The following is a 24,955-nucleotide window of genomic DNA, read 5'->3' on the forward strand; positions in this document are numbered from 1 at the left end:
AACACCATCATGGTAACACACATGAAACTGAAATAATGCAATAAACATTAATTTAACAACATTAGGTGTAACACACAACCCTAATAGAAAAAACTAAGAAGAAACATAGTTATTTCAACAAAAAAACATAAAATTTGAAATGTAATGCAGGGAATTCTGGGAATGTCAATTTACGGTTATTCACTGTAAATTATACAGTCTTTTTCACTTCCAAAAATGGTATACTACCGTAAAATTAATGTCCAATACATATAATGTCCAATACAGTTTTTCACCGTATGTAGTAGGGGAATTTACCGTTAACCATTTAACAGGATTTTACTGTAGCATTTTTACAGTCTTTTACCGTTAAATCCGTTAAATTTTTTTACAGTGTATCTATCTATCTATCTATCTATCTATTTTTTATTATTTAATTTTATTTATTTTAATTATCACTATCCTTCAGACGTGGTGTAATTTCCTCTAAAACTAACGATTTAGCCCCAAATAAACATTCGTTTTCTTGTTACCAAAAGAGACAACAGTGTCAGTGAAGAGATGAAATGAGAATGTGTGAAGACAAGAAAGAAAAAAAACAAAAAGGTAAAAATTAAATAGTAAAAAAGTCTCTTGTGAGTCTGTTGTCCGTCATTTCCAATCTATCTTTAATTTGTCAAACGGTGCAAAAGGTGTGAAAATGTTATTTAATTTGGTGTATTTAGGATGCATTAAAAGTCAGCTTTGAAATTAGCCTTAATTAAGTCAACCATTTTGGTCCAAAAATGTTACAAATAATTTTGCATAATTTGTAATGTGATGGAAATGTTCATGACACACAAAAATTACTGTGATACATGTGTGCACTGTTGGTAGACAAATCAAAACATCTAGAGAGAGTGTGAAAAGTGGGTTTAGGGGTTTCTTTTTTGAAAGTCATCCAATTCCTTATCATCTCAAATGTTTCTACAGCAAACTTGTCTTTACAAACTTTTAATGTCCCAGTTTGGCCTTCAGAAAATAGTTTATTTCATTCCTATCGCAGAGAGCATTGTGATTTAAAAACAGAAATTTTTTGAAATTCTTCACCAAAATAATACTGTTAAGTCCAAGGTTGAAATGTAAGTGCCTCACATACTGCAAAAGCACCTGTGGCCAGATGCTGGAGCTGGAACTCTACTGTGTGTCATGCAGGTAACAGAAACACGTGACTATTTAACTAGTCGATTGCTCTTTTATAACAGCAAAACATTTCCACCTTATTTTGACAGACGAACGTAAGCTATTTTCTGTAAATGCGCGAAACTTCCGTATGGTCAAATTACTAGAACAATAGCAAAGTGCAGTAAATGGTAAAACTGTTTGCTCTACAAACCAGTGTTTATGAATGCAATACATTACAATTATATGAAAAACTAGTTTGCAAATCAAGCTGGGGGACTAAGGGACTGTTTTTGTACAGCTAAAATAACTGAACACAAATGACACCGGAAGTAGTTCTCAGTGTTGCCAACTAATTTTCAGGGGAAGTTGCTAAAGGAAGGTCCATTTGTTGCTAAAAGTTGCTAAATGACATGATGTCATTGCACAATGACATCATTACGTAATTATGACGCAAAATTACACCAAATCTCAGGTAACAAATATTTTTTGTGTTAATTTAGATTTGTTCATAAAATAATATAACGTAATATAATATTAAAATAGAAATAACTGTATTTTTAAATACAACATGTTTGAACAATTACAATTTAAAACATTTTGATTAGCTAGTAAACTAGTAAAACTACACATTCTGAACAATTATAGTTTTAAGCAGTGTATTAGCAGTTAGTTAGTATAAAAATAGGGCACAATCTACTATGTTAATATGAAGGAATTTTCCGTATTGATTTTCCAGTTTTTTTTACCTGCATTTTAAATTACGCATTGCATTTTGTGTTTTCGGGTTACAGGGTTACAATGGATAATGAATAATGGATTACGGATAATGTCCTGGAAAATAACTAGTACCTTTTCCATTTTTCTAGATAGTTTTCTTACAGTGTACTAACTGATCAACAATCGCAGGTACAAGCTACTAACAAGGTGTATCATAAATGAACAATTAGACAAATATTCAATTATTATTATTAAATTAAACAATTGCAAATAGCAACTATGTGTGTACTGCTAGGCATCTTTGCTTTCCTCATTTTGTTTGATTTAGATGAAAAATATGTGCCTTTTTATTGTTTTAGTCACATATCAAAAGTTGTTAAAGTTGCCAAATACATTTTAAACATAGCTAAATTTGTTGCTAGGTGCTTTTGGAAGAAAAAGTTGCTAGGGTAGTGTGAAAAGTTGCTAAATTTAGTAACAAAATTGCTAAGTTGGCAACACTGGTAGTTCTTATCTTAAATAAGGTAGATATGTTGCTCAATAATACAATTGCTTTATTATCGACAGATTAGTCTTGGTGTTTTAAGAATACAAGATCAAATCAGAAACTGTTTGATTGCACAACTCTTTAATGAAATCTACACTCTACAAAAAGTTGTTTTGGCATGCATAGAATAACTCGGGTAAGACAAACTTGAAATCACACAAATAAGATGCAAGAAAATCAATCCAACCTCTCTCTCTCACACACATTCACTCACACAAAGTACGTCTCAAATAGTGTATTAAGATCAAAGATGCTTGATGGACTGTTAACTAAACTTACAACATTTAAATACATGACAGAACCACACAAGTGTAGGCTACACGGCTGTGTTGACTCAATAGTATCAGCACTAGCATTCATGCAAGACAGTGTGCAAACCAGGGCAATGTAATGTTTTCTTTATGGCAAATCTTTCTCTTCATTTCAAAAATATGTCCACGCATACAGTAGTGCATATGTATTGTACAATAATAGCAAATGATTGATAGCAAAGTTTCCAGCATTTCCCAGTACATTGATATATAAAATAAAATCTTTGTGAGTAATAAGCTATCATAGAGTCTTTTAAAGGGAAAGTATACACACTCATCTTTCTATATTTTACAAATATTAATAAATAGCTTAAATATGAAACTGGCAATGTTATTGCAGTTCATCTGATGACCCCTACTGTAACAAAGTAGGTGTGAGATGCCAGTAAATGAAAGTAGTGAAATTTTTTAATACTCGAGTAGTTTGATCAGTTGCTGTTTTGATTGGTTGCTCTCGGGGCATTTTCTTTTGCATCAGACCCTTCGCAGGCTTTATATTGGGTAAAAACAAAACATTACACAAATATATTTCAGAGATCACAGTATTAGTATTAGAGTCATCCTCTCGTTCCCACTGTTGGCTTCTGGGCTTCATGAAAGCTGTTATGGAGGGTAATAGTGCAGTTCTTTCTTGTGTGCTTTTAAGGTCAGAGGTCATGTTCCAGAAGTTCCTCTTGTGAGGCTGCTCCCGCTTCCTCCTGATCTTTCCTCACCTCCATCCTCCTCTATCTATGCCAGAGCACAGGAGATCCAATTTACGACATGGTTTGTCCACCTTTCCTCTAGCGAGACATCATTCGCACAAATTCTGATAGAAGAAAGACCAGAAATTGTTTTATTTAAACAGTCAGTTATTTAAATTAGCCTGTAGGCGCCAGAGCTCTCATGGGCCATTATTAGTGGCGACTGTCTGTCTGTCCCAAAGTATAAGACCTCTTTTGGTCAGTCTGCTTTCGCTGCAAAGGGGCCAAAACTCTGGAATGCTTTACATACTTAATTTAAAATTAGAGACTGATGGCAGTGTTTTTAACAGAGGACTTAAACAATGGCTAAAAACAAAACAGCGGTGGCCACTGGGTTATTGTCTGATCATGTCGCCTTTGCTCTATTGCTTATGCATATAAATCATTTTGAATATATGTTTTTTTTTCTTTTGTAATTTCATGGTATATTTAATTTTCCCCCCTTTATTACTTCTATTGTTAGCATTGTTATTATTATTTTTTTGTGCAATGTTATTATTACTGTTTTTTTCTAAAGCCTCCCATGGAAAGGTGTTGAAAAATAGCATGTATGCTAAAAAACTTAAGCAAATGCATTTGATTTGTCCAATATATTTGTGATGTCCATGTCCAAAATTTAATTACATAATAAATGAATAAATAAATAAAACAGTGGTTCCCTACTGGTTTTGCTTAAGGATGCAGATTTTACATCAAGTGGTGACCCAACACGTTATCACAATTTATGCACTTATGTCAGTATATTTATTGCACCCAATTATAGAAAATTTCTTAAAAAATAGGATACAATTTTTTAAGTACTGTCTCCTATTTGTGTGTGTGTGTGTGTGTGTGTGTGGTTTTGCCATGAACAACAAGAAATTTTTCTCCCTTTTAGAGCATATAATTTGCTATCCAAACTCTGCATAATTATATTATTAGTGTGGTATTATTTTTGCATTTGCCATTGTTTTTCTCTGCTGTCTGTGTCCCAGTTTTGGGTTGCAGCCCATCGTTTGGGAACCGCTGCTCTATAAATTCTTGCTTTATAAATAACGAAAGAAAAAAACAAAGCAAATGTACTGTTGACCTCGGATGAGTCAAAGTTAGCCTGAGCTCCAAATACAAGAGGACGTTCAACTGTCACACCTCCAGTCATCAGCAAGAATAACAGTGCTAGCTATTTTTGTCCTTGCCGTTTTCATGCTCTTTTTGAGCGTGGTTAATATGAAAAGCAAATGTACTGTTGACCTCGGATGAGTCAAAGTTAGCCTGAGCTCCAAATACAACAAGAGGACGTTCAACTGTCAAACCTCCAGTCATCAGCAAGAATAACAGTGCTAGCTATTTTTGTCCTTGCCGTTTTCATGCTCTTTTTGAGCGTGGTTAATATGAGAGGTGAAATAATCCCGTGGTTAAGAGATAATCTGGTTGACAGCTCTACTACTGTCACTTTACCGCCTTCACGAGGATGAGATTCAATAGCAGCGAAACTGTGTGACACAGCGGCTCACAGCATGAGGGAGCAAAATAAATAATAATGGATCCAAAAATAGGGATCATTTGTCTCAGTCCTTTTTTTCATATTCTGTATTTTGCATTGCATTTTTTCTGAAGTCAAGGTTTCTTCCATAAAAAGTAATTTTCCACTTTTTCTGACAGAACTACTTTTTGCAATTAGTTTCAATAAATGTTCTGGTTAGACTGAAGAGCTTGTGCTGTGAACACTAGAGTACGTCTATGTATTTGTCCCTCCAAAATCCGTTTCCCCTCAAGAAATGTACTTTTCAAAAGGCTGATTGCTACTTTAATAACTTTGAGATCAAAATGAGATGAAAAAACTAATTAAATTTGGGATTAAACCTTGGAATTATTGCTTTCCATAATTAAATCTTACTGCGGATTCCAAAATATGGACAAGAGACATGGAAGGGAACGTGAATGCAATATTTTTTAGATTATTGTGGACAGATCATAGCGAACATTTTCTCCCATGCTGCATAAACCAATTCTCTACACCTAGCACAGCAATAAAGACACTGCGGCAGTGAAATTAGCATTACTAATTAGCATAGCAAACACAAGGTGGCTCACCTTCAAAGTCCACGTGCCCGTCTCCGTTTAAATCGATGTCCCGCAGAATGTCCTCCAGATCTCTGTGACCCACCTGATGGAATAAGAATCAATAAAAGAATGAAAGGAGAATCGGATGAGAGCTATAAAAGCTTTTCAGTAAAGTAAATAACGTACCTGCTGGCCCAGCAGTTTCTTCATGGCCTCTCTTAGTTCTGCTGTACTGATCTGACCGTCTCCGTTGGTGTCGAACTGAGAGAAAGGGAACAAAAGAAGAGTGGTAAGAGGTTTAAATGTATTCAAGCTTTCCTGCTCTCCATGACAATTTTTGGCAATTTTACGGTTTTAAAGGAATGCGTGAAGTGAAATGTGCATTCAAGCTAAGAGCAACTGTTCTGTGTCAAATGTTACTTCTTCATCCATATTTACAGTTTATTTTTTGCCATTTTATTGGTGTGCTGTTTTTGTTCTGTGTGACGTCACCTGGCACCTTTCACTTTAGAAAAAGTGAAAGTGAAGTGACATGTGGCCAAGTATGGTGACCCATACTCGGAATTAGTGCTCTGCATTTATCCCATCCAAAGTGCACACACACAGCAGTGAACACACACACACCGTGAACACACACCCGGAGCAGTGGGCAGCCATTTATGCTGCGGCGCCCGGGGAGCAGTTGGGGTTTCGGTGCCTTGCTCAAGGGCACCTCAGTCGTGGTATTGAAGGTGGGAGAGAGCGCTGTACATTTACTCCCTCCACCTACAATCCCTGCCAGTACGAGACTTGAACCCGCAACCTTTGGGTTACGAGTCCGACTCTCTAACATTAGGCCACGACTTCCCCCAGCGCTGCATTGTTAATTGAAATAAAATCAAAATTGTGATATGGCTTAGATTTCGTACTACAATTATCAAATCCCAAAGGTTGTGTGTTAAATAAATAAATATATGCACTGCATGTTTTATCAGTATTGTAATTTTACAATAATTATTATTGCTATTATTATTATTATTATTATTAATTTTGTGAAATATTTCAGTAGTAATATTTCTTGTTTTGTTTTTTACTATTTTTATATTTTATTTAGTAATAATAATAAAATAATAACATTATTATTACTATTATTTTACTTTGGCCAAATTGTGCAGGCCTACCAACAAGCACACCAAACCTAGATTTTTTTTTTTATCAAAACATTAAAAAAAAAAATCACATTTTAAAGTACATTTTAATCAGAAAAATTGCACCTCACCTTTTTAAAAGCACCGCTATTCATTGAAATAAAATCAAAATGGCAATATGGCTTAGTGCAATTATCTAATCGTAAAGGCTGTGATTATATTATATTAAATAAATGTATGTGCTGTGTGTTTCATTTTACAGTTGTGATGTAAAATAAAATTATGGTGATATAATTTTTCTTAAATTCTCAATATTTTCAAAATAGGCAAGGCAAGGCAAGGCAAGTTTATTTATATAGCACATTTCATACACAATGGTAATTCAAAGTGCTTTACATAAAATAGCAAAATAGTACAATTGTAATATTTTTCTTTTGTTTTTTAGTCATTTTTATAATAATAATAATTAATAATTTTTAGATAATTTCATATAATTGTTTAGATAATTGATATAATTAATAATTCTATATATAATTTTTTATAATAATAATTACTATTATTATTATTTATTTTTTAAATTGCAATTTAAGAAAATGCTATTTAATTTTTTAAACGGCATTTTACATTGCAGGAAAAATATATCAGAAAAAACACAATCTGCTTTTTTCCACAAATTGTGCAGGCCTACCTCACCTCTTTGAAAGCATCTCTCAATTCCTTTACTCCGATCATATCTGCCGTCTCAGCCAGAAGTTTGGGGCCCATCAGCTCCACAAAGTCCTCAAAGTCCACATGTCCTCCCACTATAAGACAGAAGACACATGCTGTTAGTGAACTTCCACAAAGATTCTTTATTGGCATCTTTGGTTCCATGATGAACCTTCAACATCCATGGAACCATTCCATTGCATAAAAGGTTCTTTAGATTAGTAAAGTTTTCTTCTATGTTCTTCTACGGCATTAGAAGAACATGTGTATGTAGGCAGCACCACACAGAGCCCATATATAACCTACATTTCTAAATAAATGTTAAACAAAACATGTTGATTTGTTGTTGCGTACAGTTCATGTTGATCTGCTGACTCAGTTCGATGAGCTCCATCTCAGTGGGCATGTATCCCATGGTTCTCATGCAGTTCCCCAGGTCTTTGCAGCCAATGAAGCCGTCTTTGTCTTTATCAAATTCTTTGAAGGCTTCTCGTAGCTCTGTGAAGATAGAAAGCAGGTCAGGAAAAAAGAGGACAGAGCGAGTTAGAGATCATGAAAAGAGAATATTTTATAGTACAATTATGTTTCCCTATTGTGCTCTGCTTTCAAAACAAGTTTGAAGACAATTACAAAGCACAACAATGAATCTCTGAATGACCAAAACACTTGTAACTGAATACTTCATTGCAAACCTTTTCTATTCACAATGAAATAAAAGCTCTTCAAAATAAATTGGAACAATTGACACATTATATTGGAGTGTGCTGGGAAATTTCAGAGTGAGAATTTGCACACATCGAAATGTCAGAAATTATATGTGATTAAGGGTGTATTCACACCTGTCTTGTTTGGTTTGATTGAATCGAACTCAAGTTCGTTTCCCCCTTTGGTGCGGATCTTTTGGGCAGGTGTGAATACAATAATGGCACTCGGGTGCGGACCAAACAACCGTACCGAGACCCAGCTGAAGAGGTGGTCTCGGTCCGCTTCCAAATGAACTCTGGTACGGTTGAATGGATGAACCAATGAATGGATAACCTCAAGCACACGTGTGGTTTTGTTTAGTTTCTGGTTCACTTACAAAAAGGGCAGTGTGAAAGCAAAACGCACCAGTGAAAAAAAATCAACATTGTATTTGGTCCGGACAAAAGCAAGTGAACTAGCGGACTTTCCTGGTGTGAATACACCCTAAAACACTTGAGCATTCTGAAGACTCTAGTTCAGTTTAGTTTAATATCAGAAACACTGTTTACTATGAATGGCTTCGGTTTATAAGACATTTGAATTTTCAGCATCATTACTCCAGTCCCCTGCTGAAAAATCCATTATAAACCAGCATGGATTCCAAGCTGGTCCATGCTGGTTTATGCTGGTATAGTGCTGGTCCAGGCTGGTTTAATCTAGTTTACGCTGCTGGTTAGTGCTGGTATAGTGCTGATCCAGGCTGGTTTATGCTGGTATAGTGCTGGTTTAGACTGGTTAGTTCTGGTATAGTGCTAGTTTAGGCTGGTTTATGCTGGTATAGTGCTGGTTTATGCTGGTTAGTGCTGTTATAGTGCTGGTCCAGGCTGATTGATGCTGGTCCAGACTGGTTTATGCTGGTATAGTGCTGGTTTAGCTGGTGGACAAGCATATCCAAGCATGCTGTTCTCAAGAAAAATGGAGCTGGTGATGCTGGATCACCAGCATGGGCTTTGTAGGGTTGAGTGTCAGTAGGGCAGCTGTCAGGTAAAATCAGTTAAAAAGAGCTTGTGTACATTGGATAACAGGGGTTATGAGAAGAGCTCTTTCAATGGGACAGTTAATAACAACTTCATAATGAAAGTTCAAAACTGAAAGTTGTTTTTTTTAAAGATTTTCATACTTATCTGGGAAGTCACATATGTCCAAATCCAGCTGTCAGTCACTTATTTCAAAAAGTGCACATAGTAAAAGGTATGTCAGTGCAGTTAGGACCATGAAATATTGAAAATAATGATAGCGTGCACTTTTAACAATTGCTGAAACAGAGTTCATTTAACCAAAGTCAATGGCCAAGTGCTCAACTAAAGGGAACACTAATTACCATAATGGTAACATACTTTAGTAATCTTTGTGCGTGTACCATATGAAAGAAATAAAGCCAAACTGGTTTGCAATAAGTGAATATGCTAATATTCTGTTTTTGCAGTTGTCTAATTATCCTCTGGTGCGATATTGATTTCATCTAAGGCTTTGTGGCTGTAGTTGTTGTGTTTCTGCTTTTGCCTCTAAATTGCTGTTGCCTCTAGTAATTCTGTGTGTTTTTTTTTTCATTTCCAGTCCATTTTAAGCCAGCAATATAATAATTTTTAAACAATAGATGACTTAAATAAAACAACCCAGCATGGTGGGTAAAAACATTTAACTCAACCAGCTGGGTCAAAATAACCCAGCATGTGTTCTTTCTGTCCAATATTTACCCAGCGCTGGGTTGCCAAATAACCCAAGTTGGGTTGTTTTTAACCCAGCATTTTTTAGAGTGCAGCAACATGTGCTTTTCTTTATTAAATAATTTATAAAAATTTATTTGGAAAATTGTCTTGGTCTTTAACTACAAACACTATCCAATTTTAAAAGAAATGCGATATCTAACACATACACAAGTTTTGTTACGGTCTTTCTGGGATAATACCAGCACCCAAAAAACAACAAATGCTGGTCCACCAGCACACCAGCATCCCAAGCTGGTCCCAGCATGCAAAACATAGTTGCTGGTCCACCAGCACACCAGCTTACCGTGCTGGGGACAAACAAACCAGCAACCAGCATCCCATGCTGGGATCCAGCAACCAGCAATCAGCAATGCTGGATTTTTTTAGCAGGGTCTTCAGAGTCACATTATCCTTCAGAAATCATTCAAATATGCTGATTTGCTGCTTAAGAAACATTTCTGATGACTGTCAATGTTGAAAACAGTTGTGCTGTTTAAAGGGCTCCTATTATGCTCTTTTACAAGGTCTTGATCTTGTTTTGGGGGTGTACTAGAACAGGCTCTCATACTAGGTCACCCCTTTTTATTTGTGTGGAAACCGTGACACTTTAGCAATGAGGTAGAACTTACCATCCAGTTCCTCTGGTCTCAGCTCTCTGTTCTGCAACAAAATAAACAAAGTAATCACCGACAATCCATGCTAATTTGTGCAGTTTTGTTCCATTAATGACACAAGTCAGCTGGCGTCCTCCTTCTCTGAAGAATACAGTCATTTAATTCTATGCACTATTTCCTGCTAGAGAAAAACTCATTACAGCATTAGGTTTACAATGGCACGTGTAAATTAATACACCCAACCTTTTCAGGCTTTTTTTCCTCCTGCCTCTAAAGGAATTAATGTCTGTTTTTTTAAATTTGATCTTCCCATTTGGATTAAGTCATTTGGAACAGCACATATAAACTCAGGATTGATTTCTCATAATCAGCTCAAGCCGTTAAGTTTCTTTGATCCCAGCATTCCCTGCTCACACATCTCCTCGAACACGAGCGCATGCAGGGCTCACCTCCAAACACTTTCTGAGCTCCTGCAGAAGAGCTCAATCACGTGAGCCTGACCCAAGACCCCTGCAGAGGCTAATAAAGGCAGATCCCTGCAGTTCGTACATAAACCCAGCACGTAGCACTGCTTCTTTATGACTGTCTGCAAAATGTCTGCATTTGAGAAGAACAGCCTTTAAAATGTATCAGTGCTTCAGTATATATATATATATATATATATAATATACATATATATATATATACATATATATATATATATAATATCACACTGGTCGTGCTGTATTTTTGATTTGTTAAAAACAGTGGTCACATTGTCTATTTTTGGTTCACTAAAAAAACCCGTCTCATAAGACTCACTCATTCAAGAATCAGACTACATTGGTCACAATATATGTTTTTGATTGACTAACAGTGACTAACAGTCACTCATTTGTGAAAAACTAATTTGTGAAACAGACTACTGTACACTGGTCACTATGTATATTTTTGATTCATTAAAAAGAACCAGCTAATAAGAGTCACTTGTTCAGGAATCAGACTACATTGACTACATTGGTCGCACTATATGTGTTTGATTCATAAAAAAAAAAGGCTAATCAAAGTCACTTGTTCAGGAATCAGACTACATTGGTCGTGCTATATGTTTTTGATTCATTAAAAAGAACCAGCTCATAACAGTCACTCGAATGTGAATCAGACGACATTGGTTGTGCTAAATGTTTTTGATTAATTAAAAACAACCAGCTCATAACAGTCACTTGTTTGGGAATCAGACTACACTGGTTGCGCAAAATGTTTTTTGATTCATTAAAAAGAACGGGCTCATAATAGTCACTTGATCAGGAATCAAACTGCATTTTCACACTGTATGTTTTTGATTGACTAAAAAGAACCAGCTCATAACAGTCACGCGCATTTGTGAATCAGATGTTTTTGATTCATTAAAAAGTACCGGCTCATAAGAGTCTCTCATTTGTGAATCAGACTACGCTTTTTTGATTCACTAAAAATAACCATTTATTTCATTCATCTATAAATCGTACTACAATGGTCAAATTGTAGGTATTGTATATTTGTTTATACCTGCATCCCGTGAAGACAAATCAATAGAGAGAGATTTCTTGCCATTACATATTCATCACATTCAGTACAGACTATGTGATATTGCATTACATTCACAGCTCAGGTAATAATGATTTCTTTTGCTGCACCGCTGAAGATTCAACAGCAGGGAAAGGCTGAAAGTCCTATTTGTCATAATTTTAAACACTTTTTCCCTTTATTATCCATTTCATATCCAGTCCATTTTATATGGACAATATCTACAATTTAAGTACACGTAAGCTCTCAGTGAGCTCATAAAACCTGTTTGCATAAAGAATTATACAAGAATTGCAAAAAAATACTGTTTCAAATAGACAGCATAGAATGTCACACCACAAGAAAAGCAATAGTGAATCGTACTACAATAATGTAGTAATATCGTGTAATATTTTGTTATAAATATAGAAACTTCATACCAATTTTTATATGTATTTCAATTTAAATCAATAATAAAATGTATATTTATTTTGTTTGAAAAGTCAGCCAGTCAAATACTGCAAAATAAACTCTTTCAGGATAATAAAAGACTTTATTTAGTGATGATAACTGTACTTTGTCCCATGCATGATATAATGTTCAGTGCCTATACTGTGTTGCTCTGAATTCTGAAATTTCCACTTACAAGATAAGTGAGAACTTGTTTTTACGTTAATGTGTGTGTAGATGTGCATGTCCAGACTTACGTACAGCCTTCCGGCTCTCAGCGAAGCCCTTGCGGAGGAAGATGCAGGCAGGCCCGAGTACATTGTGCATGTATGTTGAGTTCTGAGCCAAGGCCAGGAGGGCCTCTCCAGATGTCACCCCTTCATCACATGACTGCACTGCTTTGTAGCTGCGCTTCCGGTCCTGAATGCGGCGTCATGTCCCAGCAGTTCCAAACAAGTAAGTGAAGAAGGAACGTGGGGTAAAGACACAATTAGAAACTACACGGTCTTCTGCCGGACACATTGGATGGACGGGTCAGTCAGTCATTTCAGTCAGCTGTCAGGTCAATCGATTGGTTGTTTCTGTTACGTGCTTCTGCATCAGACAGAAAACAAAGCTGAGCTCTACCTTCAGACTTTGTGCTTAATGTAATTTACCCGAGTACAAAATGTTTCTGGATCAGCATTCTTCCGTTCAGTTCCTTCTGGGAAGTTCCTATTTATGAGTGATTATAGTTGGAATAAAATTGATTCTCTTGACAGTTTCATGTTTCATTCTCTCTCCTTTTCACTTCCTGACTAACACAGGAAGGTTTATTTAGCACCGATGTAACATAAAGGAGAAAGAGGAAGCGGTAGTGTGTAATCAGTGTTTGATGTTTTTTAATGGTGCGTTCAAATCATGTCGGAAAGATCATTTTTATGAGTTGAATGCACATGAACGCCACCACAAAGTCATAATTACAGAAACTCTACTTTCTTTAAGCCCTGAGTTTCCGAATTGGTGGTGTGTCAGTGAGGACAATATGGTGGACGCAATAAATACAGTGTCTGGTGAATTTGTTGAAATTAATGGAATTATTGTTTTCTTATTTACAATAAGACTAGCTAAGTTGCATGTACAAAATACAATAGTACTGTACAACTATGATAGAATATATAAAGATTCAATTTACAGCACCTTCATCAATTGAATAAAAACATAAAGCAAAAACAAACCAAAAGAAAATTATTTATTCATCATTTAGTAGAATAGAGTTAAAAATTCTTGTATTTTTTTCTAGAAAAGGTGATGATCATCTTGCTCCACCCAAAGTGATTTATAAACGCATCTGATGGCATAATTATGACTTCCTAACTGGTGAATACACCATTAGCGTTCTTGAGCTGCCAAGAAGGATGATGGGAAATGTAGTTTGGGCGCACGAGGCTGTCTCCTCATAAACCTGCTAAATGAGAATTTTCTGAAACCTTTATCGCTAGATTTCATGCACAAAATGTGGAAAAACCTAAATTAGGCCACAACATTCATATTCGCATTTTAATCATATTTTTTTAAGTTTGTATGACATGAACATAGTGGCACCCAAAGAATTACTAATAAACTTTTACTTTTAAACAAATAAAATGCATCAATGAGTCAAAGTTCCTACCTTAAAGTGTGTAAAGATTCAGTAAATTAATATTTATGGTTCTAATAGCAAGCATCAGACAGCCGCATGCTATATATTTGGAAGCCAGAGATAACGGGTCACAATATCCCACATCCGAGTTTGTATGAAATGTACCATTAGGGCAATGGTTGTTTGACAGGAAGATTGTTCTGAGTCCAACAAGGGCTGTTGAGCCAGGAACATGTCCTACTTGGGTAAATCACATCGAGCCATACTTTGCCCTCTATTCTCTATTCCCTCTCAGCAACTGACAGAACCTTTAAGATCTGATATCATTCAAACTGAATAATTCATCCACTTTCATACTCGCGGCGCACTGCTGCAATACTACGCCATTTGATTGCTGCCATGAAAACAAATGATCAAGCTGCGCTTAAGACAGCTTTAAAAGCAAATTCAAGTGGTTCTCGACTTGTTCTAACAAATGAATCTTTGGCATTTTGATCATCGAAGGGTGAAGATGTGGGTTAACCAATATCATTATATTAGAGTAGATCCTCAAATAACCTAAAAGGCTAGTATGTTTTGAAAACGTAAAACTGCTCATGTTTAGCAGAGGGCTAATCAGGATAAGAATTAAACCAGTCAGCCAGCACATTATAATGACCAATTAGCAGACAGGCAGAGAAGGTGAAGAGCACGCAGAATATAACTCACAAACACATAAAGAGCATCTCTCCAATTAAACACAGACCCATGGGTTAATGAAAGAGAAGACAGATGTTATCTAACAACCAAACAGATAGCTTATCGAGAAGCAGCTTCTGAAAAATCGTTTCCTGATCCCATACCCTCTCTCACTTATCTTCCTGTCAACTAACTGTCCTATCAAAATTAAGGCAAAAAATGCTAAAAATAGATCTTAAAAAAAATAAAGAAATAAATCAAAACTAATGAAATCAATAATTATCTTTGGAAATCTGTTTTTCACATATTTCCAAAATATATATAAAAAAGATTTAGCTGTGTACCAGTTTGCATACTATCCATAAATACTATGGAAGTTCTGGGAAACTGCTTTGTTTATCTGCCATACTTGCAGGATAGCGCTGCCTTTCCGCTATTGAGTTTAGGGCAGTATTTGATTGTTTGTCGTGATTGTGAAAAATGTCACCAGTGTACAGTATGTCATTCATGCTGCATCGAGAATTGCAATAGTAACTCAGATCATCGTTCTGAGAGAAAACTGGAAAATGCAATATGTTTTTTTCGCCTTTTCTATGTGTAAAAACTCCAAGGGAAGGAGAAGACGCCGAATAGTAAATCTGTTAATGTCACTGATTAAACCCACTGACTCTCACTCAATTCACTCAAGTTTTGATTTTGTTGGTTTAATAGTCAACATTACCTTCTTTGCGAGCATGACTCTCACTAGGCTTGTGAATTAGCAGAACTTGAACAGGGGACTTTCTTAAATGCTTAAAGTGGCTTAATGTACCAAGACAGTGATAAAGACAAAATTGTAAAGCATATACTATGTGCAGATATGCATATAAGCTCAAAATGTGAACGCAACACGTTTATTTACACGTTAAGCATTTTCCTCTCATATAAGAACATGCTTAATGCACCGAGACAGTACACACATCTTACTAATAAAGCATAATATGTGCAGAAAAACAGATGAGCCCAAAATATGAAATTTAAATATCACTGTCTTAATCCATAAGCGCTTTCTACATTACAGTTTTCAAAAAATGAATATTTATAATGACAACAATTATACTCTGTCATTTAAAAGCTTCCAACAAAGAAATGGATCGACTTCTGTCAGCTTGTTGAACAGACACTGTTTGCCCCAAATTGTAGTATATTGAATGAGTATCCCAAAGGTACCGCATATTTTACCATTTCCGTTGAAAATTTGAAGTGCAGATCCACCCACACTCTAATGGCTAATATTGCCCACAACCCATTGCGCTTTGGAGAAGGATGCTGTTCAGAACTACAAACACAAATACAAAATTATAAAAACTACAAACATGGTGGATGTGCGAGACATACAGTAGAGAGCTTTAAATAAAGGAATTTGGGTGATTAATAAACAGCATCTAATCTGATGAAAAGACGTTTGGCCATTAACTTATAAATTCATCATTATGCAAAAATATCCACGACTGGCAGATCAATGTGCCACTTCTTTTCTCTACAATACTTTTCTCTACAAGTTGTTGAGTAATATATTATTGTTAACTAAAATTATTAAAATAGTAAATGTAGCTGAAATAAAAGAAAATATATATAATAAATATAGATAAAGAAAATATACTTGCCTCTCTTCTGCTACACACTTCTCTTTCACAAAGTGTGAATACATAGTATATATAGGGCAAATTGGGATGCAGCAATTTGAATCTTTCATCAAAATATAAAAACTTGCTCTGCCTCTGAAACAACTTTCCTTTCACGTATCCCTTATTTGTTCAACTCCTCCCCTCCAGCCATCTGACTTTTCACAATCCAATCAGTTTCTAAATAACCAAAGTCCCACTTTTTTCTAACTGAATATCCTGTTTTACATGCAAATACAGATTACGTAAGTAAAACAGGTTTTTATGTTGACATCAAATTGATTTTATTGAATTAAAGTATCATATTCTTGCATTAGATCTTCTTTTCCCCCTCTCTTCCATTCCTGTTATCCTGTCCTACCACATGCAGCTAAAGTAATCAGCATCCGACTGGTGGGTAAAATTGAGGTATACACTTACAGACACACACTAGCGGTTTCATTTGGCCTCATATACTGAATCTTGCCATGAGCCTAATCTTCTATGCTACTATTGGTAAAGCCTTTATAATGTGATGGCAGCATGATGCATGCACATATGTGTCTTTGCAAACATCCACACTATATTTGCACATGACCTTCACACTCCATCTGTTGCCAAGGCTGTAAGGTGCCAGCTCGTACATTCTTCCGAAGAAACCTGTGCCATTGGGCACACCGGGAGAGGAGCTCTTAGCAAGTGCCAGCGCTAATCCTTGAGCGCATACATCCCAAGTCATCTAGAGATGATTGAGAAGAACTTCGGAGAACTTTCAGAAGCTACTTCTAACGTCATTGTCAAGAACTTTACGGTTTACTCTCATTAAATGCAAGTACATTAAAGCAGTGTGATCTAGGATATCATTAAACGTATTAACGTACACAACTTCCAAGGTCAAAGATAGCAACCAAACACAAAACATCCTGATGCAGGACAAGTCTGTTTATACTAACGTTTTTGCTTGGTTTCATTAGGTTTTCAAGCAAAATACAACAGCTAGTTGTCTACAGTAGCATGCACAAACTCTAAATTCAACAATTTGATGAGGTTCACTCAGTCCAGAGTGTTCTTTGAGAATACCATGATGATACTGTATACAGTTGTGTAGAGAAATTCAGAGCATGGCTATTAAACTCCATTTAAACTCTATTAAACTCTCTGACAGTCCATGCAACACAGTCCAAGTCTGGGTCAAGTCTGTATGCCACACACACACACTCTCAGCTATCAGACAGAGCATCTTACCTTCTTGGAGAAATTCTTAAGCGGCGATTTAACGCAGTTTCCCATAGTAAAGTCCCTTCTGCTAATTTTACGCGCTTGAGAGTCAATGCGGCCGCTTGTGCGCGTGTGTGAGCATCCACATGTCTCCATGCATGGATTATGGATGGTGAGATGAGGTCTGCAGGCTTATCTTCTAGGAAAGATGGATTTTACGGGAAGGATGTAGATGATCCAGGGGTGGCGATGCAGGGCGTCAGGGTGACAGGATGGGAGGAGTGAAGAAGTGGATGGAGGGATCAGAAAAAGGAGACATGTGTCTCAGTGTGAAGGGCTGCTCAGAAGAGAAAACCCAAGATTGCTTGTTCACTTGCTTGCACTCTCTCTCTCTCTCCCTTTCACCCTCCCTTCGTTTTCCCCACTCTCTCTTTCACTCACTTCCCTCCCTCTTTCTCTCTCTCCCTCACTCACTCTCAGCTGCTCAGTTTTAAAGCCGTCCATCCAAACAAGGCGAAAACAGACAAAGAGGCTCGCGCGGACGAGCGTATCACCTTCCCCCGAGCAAGATGCTGAAGACACTAATCTAAAAACACACACACTGGCGAGCGTGCGTGTACAAACACAGTCGATTACACACATGCGGATGTGGGGCTATGGAGCTAAAAATACACACACTTGGCATGTAGTCGTGCCGTCCAGTGTTCAGATCAAACACCGGCCGGCGAAACACATAAGCCGCATGTGAAAAGGTGAGGTTGGGCCGCACCGGGCATGGATGCGCCAAGGCTGCCAAATCGCAGCACACCATTCGAAGGCCACGGCAGGTTATTAGGGGAGGACAGGAAGCCCTTCCCAGAATTCACCTGCTGAGCTGGCACTCGCCCACTGAGCCCAATCGTTTCCTGTTTCCGCTCTCACCTCGCTCTGTCTGTTTTACACATCTCATTATATTTATAAGAAACAAAAAAAAATTAGTTCTGGAAAGGGATAGTTCACTCAAAAATGTACCGTATTGACCCGAATATAAGACGATGTTTTTTTCTTGGAAATACATCTGAAAAAACGCAGTCGTCTTATATACTTTGACATGTCAATAATACACCCACAACAATAGGTGGTGCCAAATAAAAGGGGGTTGTCTTATAATCAGGGTCGTCTTATATTCGGGCCAATACGGTATTTATTTTGGCATTATTTATTCTCCTCTATGTCAGTCTGTATGAGCTTTTTTCTGTGGAACATAGACGTTATTTTCAGAAATGTCTTAGTGTTTTTTGACCATGCAGTGGAAGTCAATGGTCACCAAAACTGTTGGGTTTCCAGCATTCTTCCAAATATCTTTTTATTTTCCACAGAAGAAAGGAAGTCACACAGTTTACAGTATGTATGATGACAGAATTGTCTTTTTTTAACTATCTCTTTAACATCTTGAATGTATTTCCTAGACAGCAGTGATATGAAATAGAAAGCAAATGGAGACTTTTGGCCAAAACGCCAAGATTATAAATAGCCTATAAGAAAGCTAGCATGCATAATTTTTTTTTTTGTCCCAATAGTTTTCCACTGGGAATGTTTGATGACATTTGAAGCATCATCCTCTAGAAATCTAGACTGATATCTAATATTAGCCAATATATCATTATCAGCTTCAAAAATTAAACCAGTTATCGGTTATTGGCCAAAATGTGCATCCCTGATCAAACACCGAGAGGGGATTTCAATAAAAATTATAGTGATGTTTATTTGGATAAGATACATCCATTGTTTTAGCATAGTAGCAAATTATTTATGCAAATCAGGTGAGAGCACAAACACACCCACTATTGAAACACAAGCAGGTGATTTGGCTCTTTAAAATATGGATATATGCCTGGTTCTAATGCTCGTCTTAGCAGTGGCTTTTGGTCTAACATATGATTGGCTTAAAAATTCAGTTAATTTGGCATTTGAGTTTATGACATAACATTTGGTGTACTACTTGAAGATGTACATATGCAGTTTTTATTTATTTATTTTTTTTAAAGAAAAAATTATACATGTAAGTGCATTTGTTAACCCATTGTACATTTTTTAGTTTTACTAAATGAAAAGTGAAGGAGAGTGTTATTTTTAATTTATTTTATTTTATTTAAGTTTATTTAAATTTAATTTATTTAAAGATTCTGGCATTTGTATGGTATTATGTTGTTTTTGTTTGTTACTTTATGTAAATCTTATTTTTATTTTATTTTTTACAGTCTTCAGTTCTTTGTATTCCTTTTTTTATATTGCCTTATTGTAACTTGTATAAATTATTATAAAAATAATCTTATATATTTTATAAATTAATCTTATATGCTCCTATCCATCATGGGATCATTATTTGATGAATCACCAAGGCTGGGATCACTACTGCCCCCTTTCTGCAGGCTATAATAGCACATTAATTGTGTTTTGTGAATAGGGTGCAACCTATAACAAACCTAATGTTCGCACTCAAAATAACTAAAATTTTTATAACATGCACTAATATTTAGATGTATTTAGCAACTGGTTAAGCTGTATGCTGGGTGGTTAGGGAGTAAGATACAAGTGATTGTTAGTGTCTAGCTGATGTTAAGGCCTGGATGTCCCTAAATTTTTCTTCACATCAATGAAGGCAAAACTGAGATTATAGTTTTCGAATCATCAGAAGTTGCTAACTCCCCTGGCTTAAATCTTGGCCATTTGTCTTCCTGTGTGAAACCAGTAGTGAAGAATTTGGGGGTCTATTTTGATAGTGCTCTCAAATTTGACAAACAGATTAGTACAGTAGTCAAAACCAGCTTTTTTTCCATCTCAGAGTCTTAGCTAAAGTGAAACCATTTCTTTCTTTTAAGGACTTTGAAAGGGTCATTCATGCTTTTATTTCAACGAGGCTCGATTTCTGTAATTCCCTTTACATGGGTATTAATCAAGCATCTCTTAATTGACTTCAAATGGTACAAAATGCTGCTGCTAGGCTCCTTACTGGTGTATTAATATCTTTGCATTGGCTCCCAATGCGTTATAGAATTGATTTTAAAGTCCTGCTGCTGGTTTTTAAAGCTCTGAATGGGTTAACTCCTGTATATCGGTCTGATTTATTATCTGCTCACAATCCTGGAAGGTCTCTTAGGTCTTCCAACCAGAGTCTATTAAACGTTCCTCGGGCTAAATTGAAATCAAGAGGCGACCGAGCCTTTGCTGTTGCTGCTCCGAAACTCTGGAACAGCCCACTGGTTTCTATTAGAACTGCCTCTACACTGAATGAGTTTACAGCCAAACTCAAAACCCATCTTTTTTTCTCTGGCTTTTAACTGTAGTTAATTGTGCGGTGTTAGCTCTGTTCTGTTGTAATGATTCAGTCCACTGAAGGCGAGCGTAGTGAGAACCCATGTGCAGTTTTATTTACAAGTGATCCAAACAATAAACAAAGACTTGACTAGACTTGACTTGAACAGACTTGACGAGGCATGAACAGACTTGACTATCTGAATGGGTTAACTCCTGTATATCGGTCTGATTTATTATCTGCTCACAATCCTGGAAGGTCTCTTAGGTCTTCCAACCAGAGTCTATTAAACGTTCCTCGGGCTAAATTGAAATCAAGAGGCGACCGAGCCTTTGCTGTTGCTGCTCCGAAACTCTGGAACAGCCCACTGGTTTCTATTAGAACTGCCTCTACACTGAATGAGTTTACAGCCAAACTCAAAACCCATCTTTTTTTCTCTGGCTTTTAACTGTAGTTAATTGTGCGGTGTTAGCTCTGTTCTGTTGTAATGATTCAGTCCACTGAAGGCGAGCGTAGTGAGAACCCATGTGCAGTTTTATTTACAAGTGATCCAAACAATAAACGAAGACTTGACTTGAACAGACTTGACAAGGCATGAACAGACTTAACTCACCGACAGCAGATTACAACATCAATACATGACCAAGAACAATGGGAACATGAGGGCTATTTGTACCAAACAAGAAGGGTCACATGACACAACCCAACCAATAGACAAACAGAACTGAGAACCACATGACAAGACCATAACCAATAAGCACAAGACACATGACTAAAACAACCAATCAGAACATGACACATGAACCAAAGAACCAATCAGAACATAACACACAGACAAGGGAATCACATGACAGAACAAGGACCATGACTAAACTCCAAAATAAAAGACATGAAAACATGAACATAAAACAAAACCCAAACACCACATTACATCTGTGCTGTAATTTATGTTGTTCTGAGTGTTAATGTTGTTGATATTTGATTGCTTGTACAGCACCTTGGTCAACAATCGTTGTTTTTATTGGTGCTATATAAACAAAGTTGAGTTGAGTTAGTGAACATATCAAGTAAATGCATAAAAAAATTATCTTCAACCGCCCTGCAGACTAGATTATTTATGTAATTCAATTCTCATTCATTTTATAGCTCTGTATGTCAATATTTGTTTACAATCTAATTTCTCTAAGGGATTTTTATGAGAAGCACCAGTTCGATGAGAACTCCTGAGCTATGAAAAAGCAACCTCTGAAGACATCCATTTTCCTCTGCATCATCAATATCTCCGTTGTAAGCACATTTGACCTCCCTGATTAATTCTCAGCCGTTCTATTGGGTTTACTCATGTATGGCTGATCTCTCTCTCTCTCTGTCGGTGAGGACGATTCATCTAGCTGAAGCCAGCCTCTTCACCGGAGGCTCATTGCACAGCAAAATCCCCAGAGTTAAATCAACTCTGTTCAGAGTACATATTGTCCCAATCTACAGAGTGTTAAAGTAACACTGAAGCAGAGTTGCCACTGTTGAGGATTATGTGATACATTTTCATGTCTAAAAGTCTGAGTAGTAGTTGTTCATCTTCAACATTGTTAAGAGCGGGTTTTCTTTAATAATGCTCACTCATCAATTAATTAATTGCTTCATTTTCCCATTAACTTTAACTCTGCTTCAGTGTTACTTTAACACTCTGTAGATTGGGACAATATGTACTCTGAGCAGAGTTGATTTAACTCTGGGGATTTTGCTGTGTGTGAACTTCAGAAATCAGAAATCAGAGCCATAACGTCAACTCAGCAAGAGCACACGCACCAGCAGCACAGAAACACACTCGCACACATGCACACACACACGCATATATCCATACATGCTCAGACCGTAATCGCATAACTGTGCGTGCATGTATGCATAAATCATCCGCACATGGCGATTTAAGTTATCTTTCCACTACTGTAGTGCTTACAGGAGTGTGTCGAGGTTACATAAACAGTTCTGATTTAGTGCTGTGGGTTCATCACAACCTGTTTAGCTGGTGTTACTGTACGTGTACATTTCAGTGACATCATCTGTTTCAGCCAATCACACAAAATATTGTTTTTATTTTTATTTTTTGCAGAGCTGCTTTGCATGCATTAAACATACAATAGACAGAATCACAGTGTGCCAATCTGATACAATCGACTTGCCCCCTAAATGCTGTGATAAAACAATTGTTATGATGTTTAATGTCATTATAACTACATTTTATTAGTCACATCTGCATAAAATCCACACCTGCGGTAATTTAAACTGAATAAAAACACCTCAAAGAGTATTAAGATGCTGTATCTAGTGCTATATGGTATTATTTACACACTTCTATAGTTATTATTAATATTTGGAAATAACTTCTTATTTGTATATTTTTATTTGTATATATGAAATACTATCAACCGTGATTTTAACATCTTTAATATGATTATTTATTTGGTTGATCGAAATGTATTATATTTTACACAAAACTGATCTAAAAATACAGAATTATGGTATTAATTTTGCAAGATCAAGATCATGTGCCAACAGTGTGTAACATACTAATGTTTAGCTTGTTTATTGTTGCATATACATGCTGTTTCAGATACTATTTTTACAACAAATGTTTTACCATATTTTTAAAAAGTAGTAGGCAGTACACAATACATACAGTACTGTGCAGTATTCTAGTATTTCAGTCAGTACATAGCCGTAAAATTATTGACAGGAAGAAAAGTGCTATGATGTTTTCTGATTGGCTAATGCAGAAACAGGTGTGATGTCTCAGATAAACATATTTTAGCCGCTGCAAAAATTACTTTTTTTCTCTAGTTTTCCAGTACAAATATAATAAAACATATATTTAGGGTAAGAAAACAAGATTAGTTGTCTTACCCCATTGGCAGATATTCTTTCTCATTTAAACTATTAATTTTGATACATTTCCAGAATACTTAAAGGGGTCATATGATGCTGCTAAAAAGAACATTATTTGGTGTATTTGGTGTAATGAAATGTGTTTATGCGGTTTAAGGTTCAAAAAACACATTATTTTCCACATACTGTACATTATTGTTTCTCCTCTATGCCCCGTCTTTCTGAAACGCGTCGATTTTTACAAAGCTCATCGGTCTGAAAAAGCGAGGTGTGCTCTGATTGGCCAGCTATCCAGTGCATTGTGATTGGCCGAATTCCTCAAACGTGTGATGGAAACGTTACGTCCCTTACCGTATTGTGATGCCTGCGGTAACCACATGTGACGACCCCGGGCTGGACTCCGCTTCGTCCACGGTGAAAGCCGATCCACAGCGCGAAGTTGAAGTATTTCCTCAGCGACCAGCACGGATCAGCTCCAGGCATGATGAAGCGATATCGTCCTCTTTTGGAAGACCAAACAAAGTAGTTTCGCTTTCACAACGAATCACACAGCGCCTTCATGACATGGCGGCGGCAGCAACAACAATACTACAGCGAGAATAAAAGTTACGCCTTCTTTCTTTGCGTGAACATTTGGGCGGCGTTATGCAAATCTTCCCAGATAGTGACGTAGACATGTGGGGGCGTGTTAGAACGAGCCGTTTTAGGTAGGCGTGGCTGACTCTTAACTTTTATAAAGAATATCTCTTTGGATTTGAGACTTTAGTCTTTGCAACTTTACAGATCTTCTTTATGCACCAAGAGCTTGTAACACTCCAAAGAGAAAGGAAAAATTGAAATCGCATCATATGACCCCTTTAATGTAAAGTGGAATATACTGCAATCTTGTCGACTTCCTATGATTAATTACTTGTTTGTCATTTGTTTCTTCAGCTAAACTTGTCTGTTCAGTGAATAAATGTTAAATGCACTATGTTGTTGAATGACATGTACTCTCTCTTCTTTCATTTAGCAGATCAGTAAGAGAAACAAACCCCATGACCTTGAAGTTGCTGGCGTCACGCTTCTGCATTTGAGCTCCAGGAACTCGAGTGTTTGAGCCACACACGCACAAAACGGATCATTCTGACAGCAATGTTAATAAGTACTTCTTCGTTTTAACGAAGATGTGAGGTCATGGATAATCCTGTTGGACACAGCGACAGGCAGCCAGAGAGACAGGAAGACGAGCAGAGAT

The 24,955-nt window shown here is 36.6% G+C and overlaps 1 protein-coding gene across 2 annotated transcripts in view; it reads right to left on the minus strand.

The window, feature by feature from the left end:
* Nucleotides 1–2,390: 2,390 nt before the first annotated feature.
* LOC107689072 (calcium-binding protein 1-like) overlaps nucleotides 2,391–24,955 on the minus strand; it is a 34,864-nt gene continuing 12,299 nt past the window's right edge. The window contains exons 1-8 of one of the 2 annotated variants that reach the window (XM_016486979.1): nucleotides 17,568–18,006; nucleotides 12,642–12,800; nucleotides 10,422–10,452; nucleotides 7,694–7,837; nucleotides 7,325–7,434; nucleotides 5,691–5,765; nucleotides 5,535–5,607; nucleotides 3,501–3,526 (exon numbers count right to left, since the gene is read on the minus strand). In XM_016486979.1, coding sequence (XP_016342465.1) covers nucleotides 3,501–3,526; nucleotides 5,535–5,607; nucleotides 5,691–5,765; nucleotides 7,325–7,434; nucleotides 7,694–7,837; nucleotides 10,422–10,452; nucleotides 12,642–12,800; nucleotides 17,568–17,696 — 747 coding nt within the window. In that variant the 5' untranslated portion in view covers nucleotides 17,697–18,006. Of the gene's footprint in view, nucleotides 3,527–5,534; nucleotides 5,608–5,690; nucleotides 5,766–7,324; nucleotides 7,435–7,693; nucleotides 7,838–10,421; nucleotides 10,453–12,641; nucleotides 12,801–17,567; nucleotides 18,007–24,955 lie in introns of those variants that run through there. The other variant, XM_016486971.1, reaches the window with a different exon arrangement.

Source organism: Sinocyclocheilus anshuiensis, unplaced genomic scaffold (assembly GCF_001515605.1).
Source record: "Sinocyclocheilus anshuiensis isolate Anshui unplaced genomic scaffold, SAMN03320099.WGS_v1.1 scaffold393, whole genome shotgun sequence".
In the NCBI taxonomy this organism is placed as follows: Eukaryota; Metazoa; Chordata; class Actinopteri; order Cypriniformes; family Cyprinidae; genus Sinocyclocheilus; species Sinocyclocheilus anshuiensis.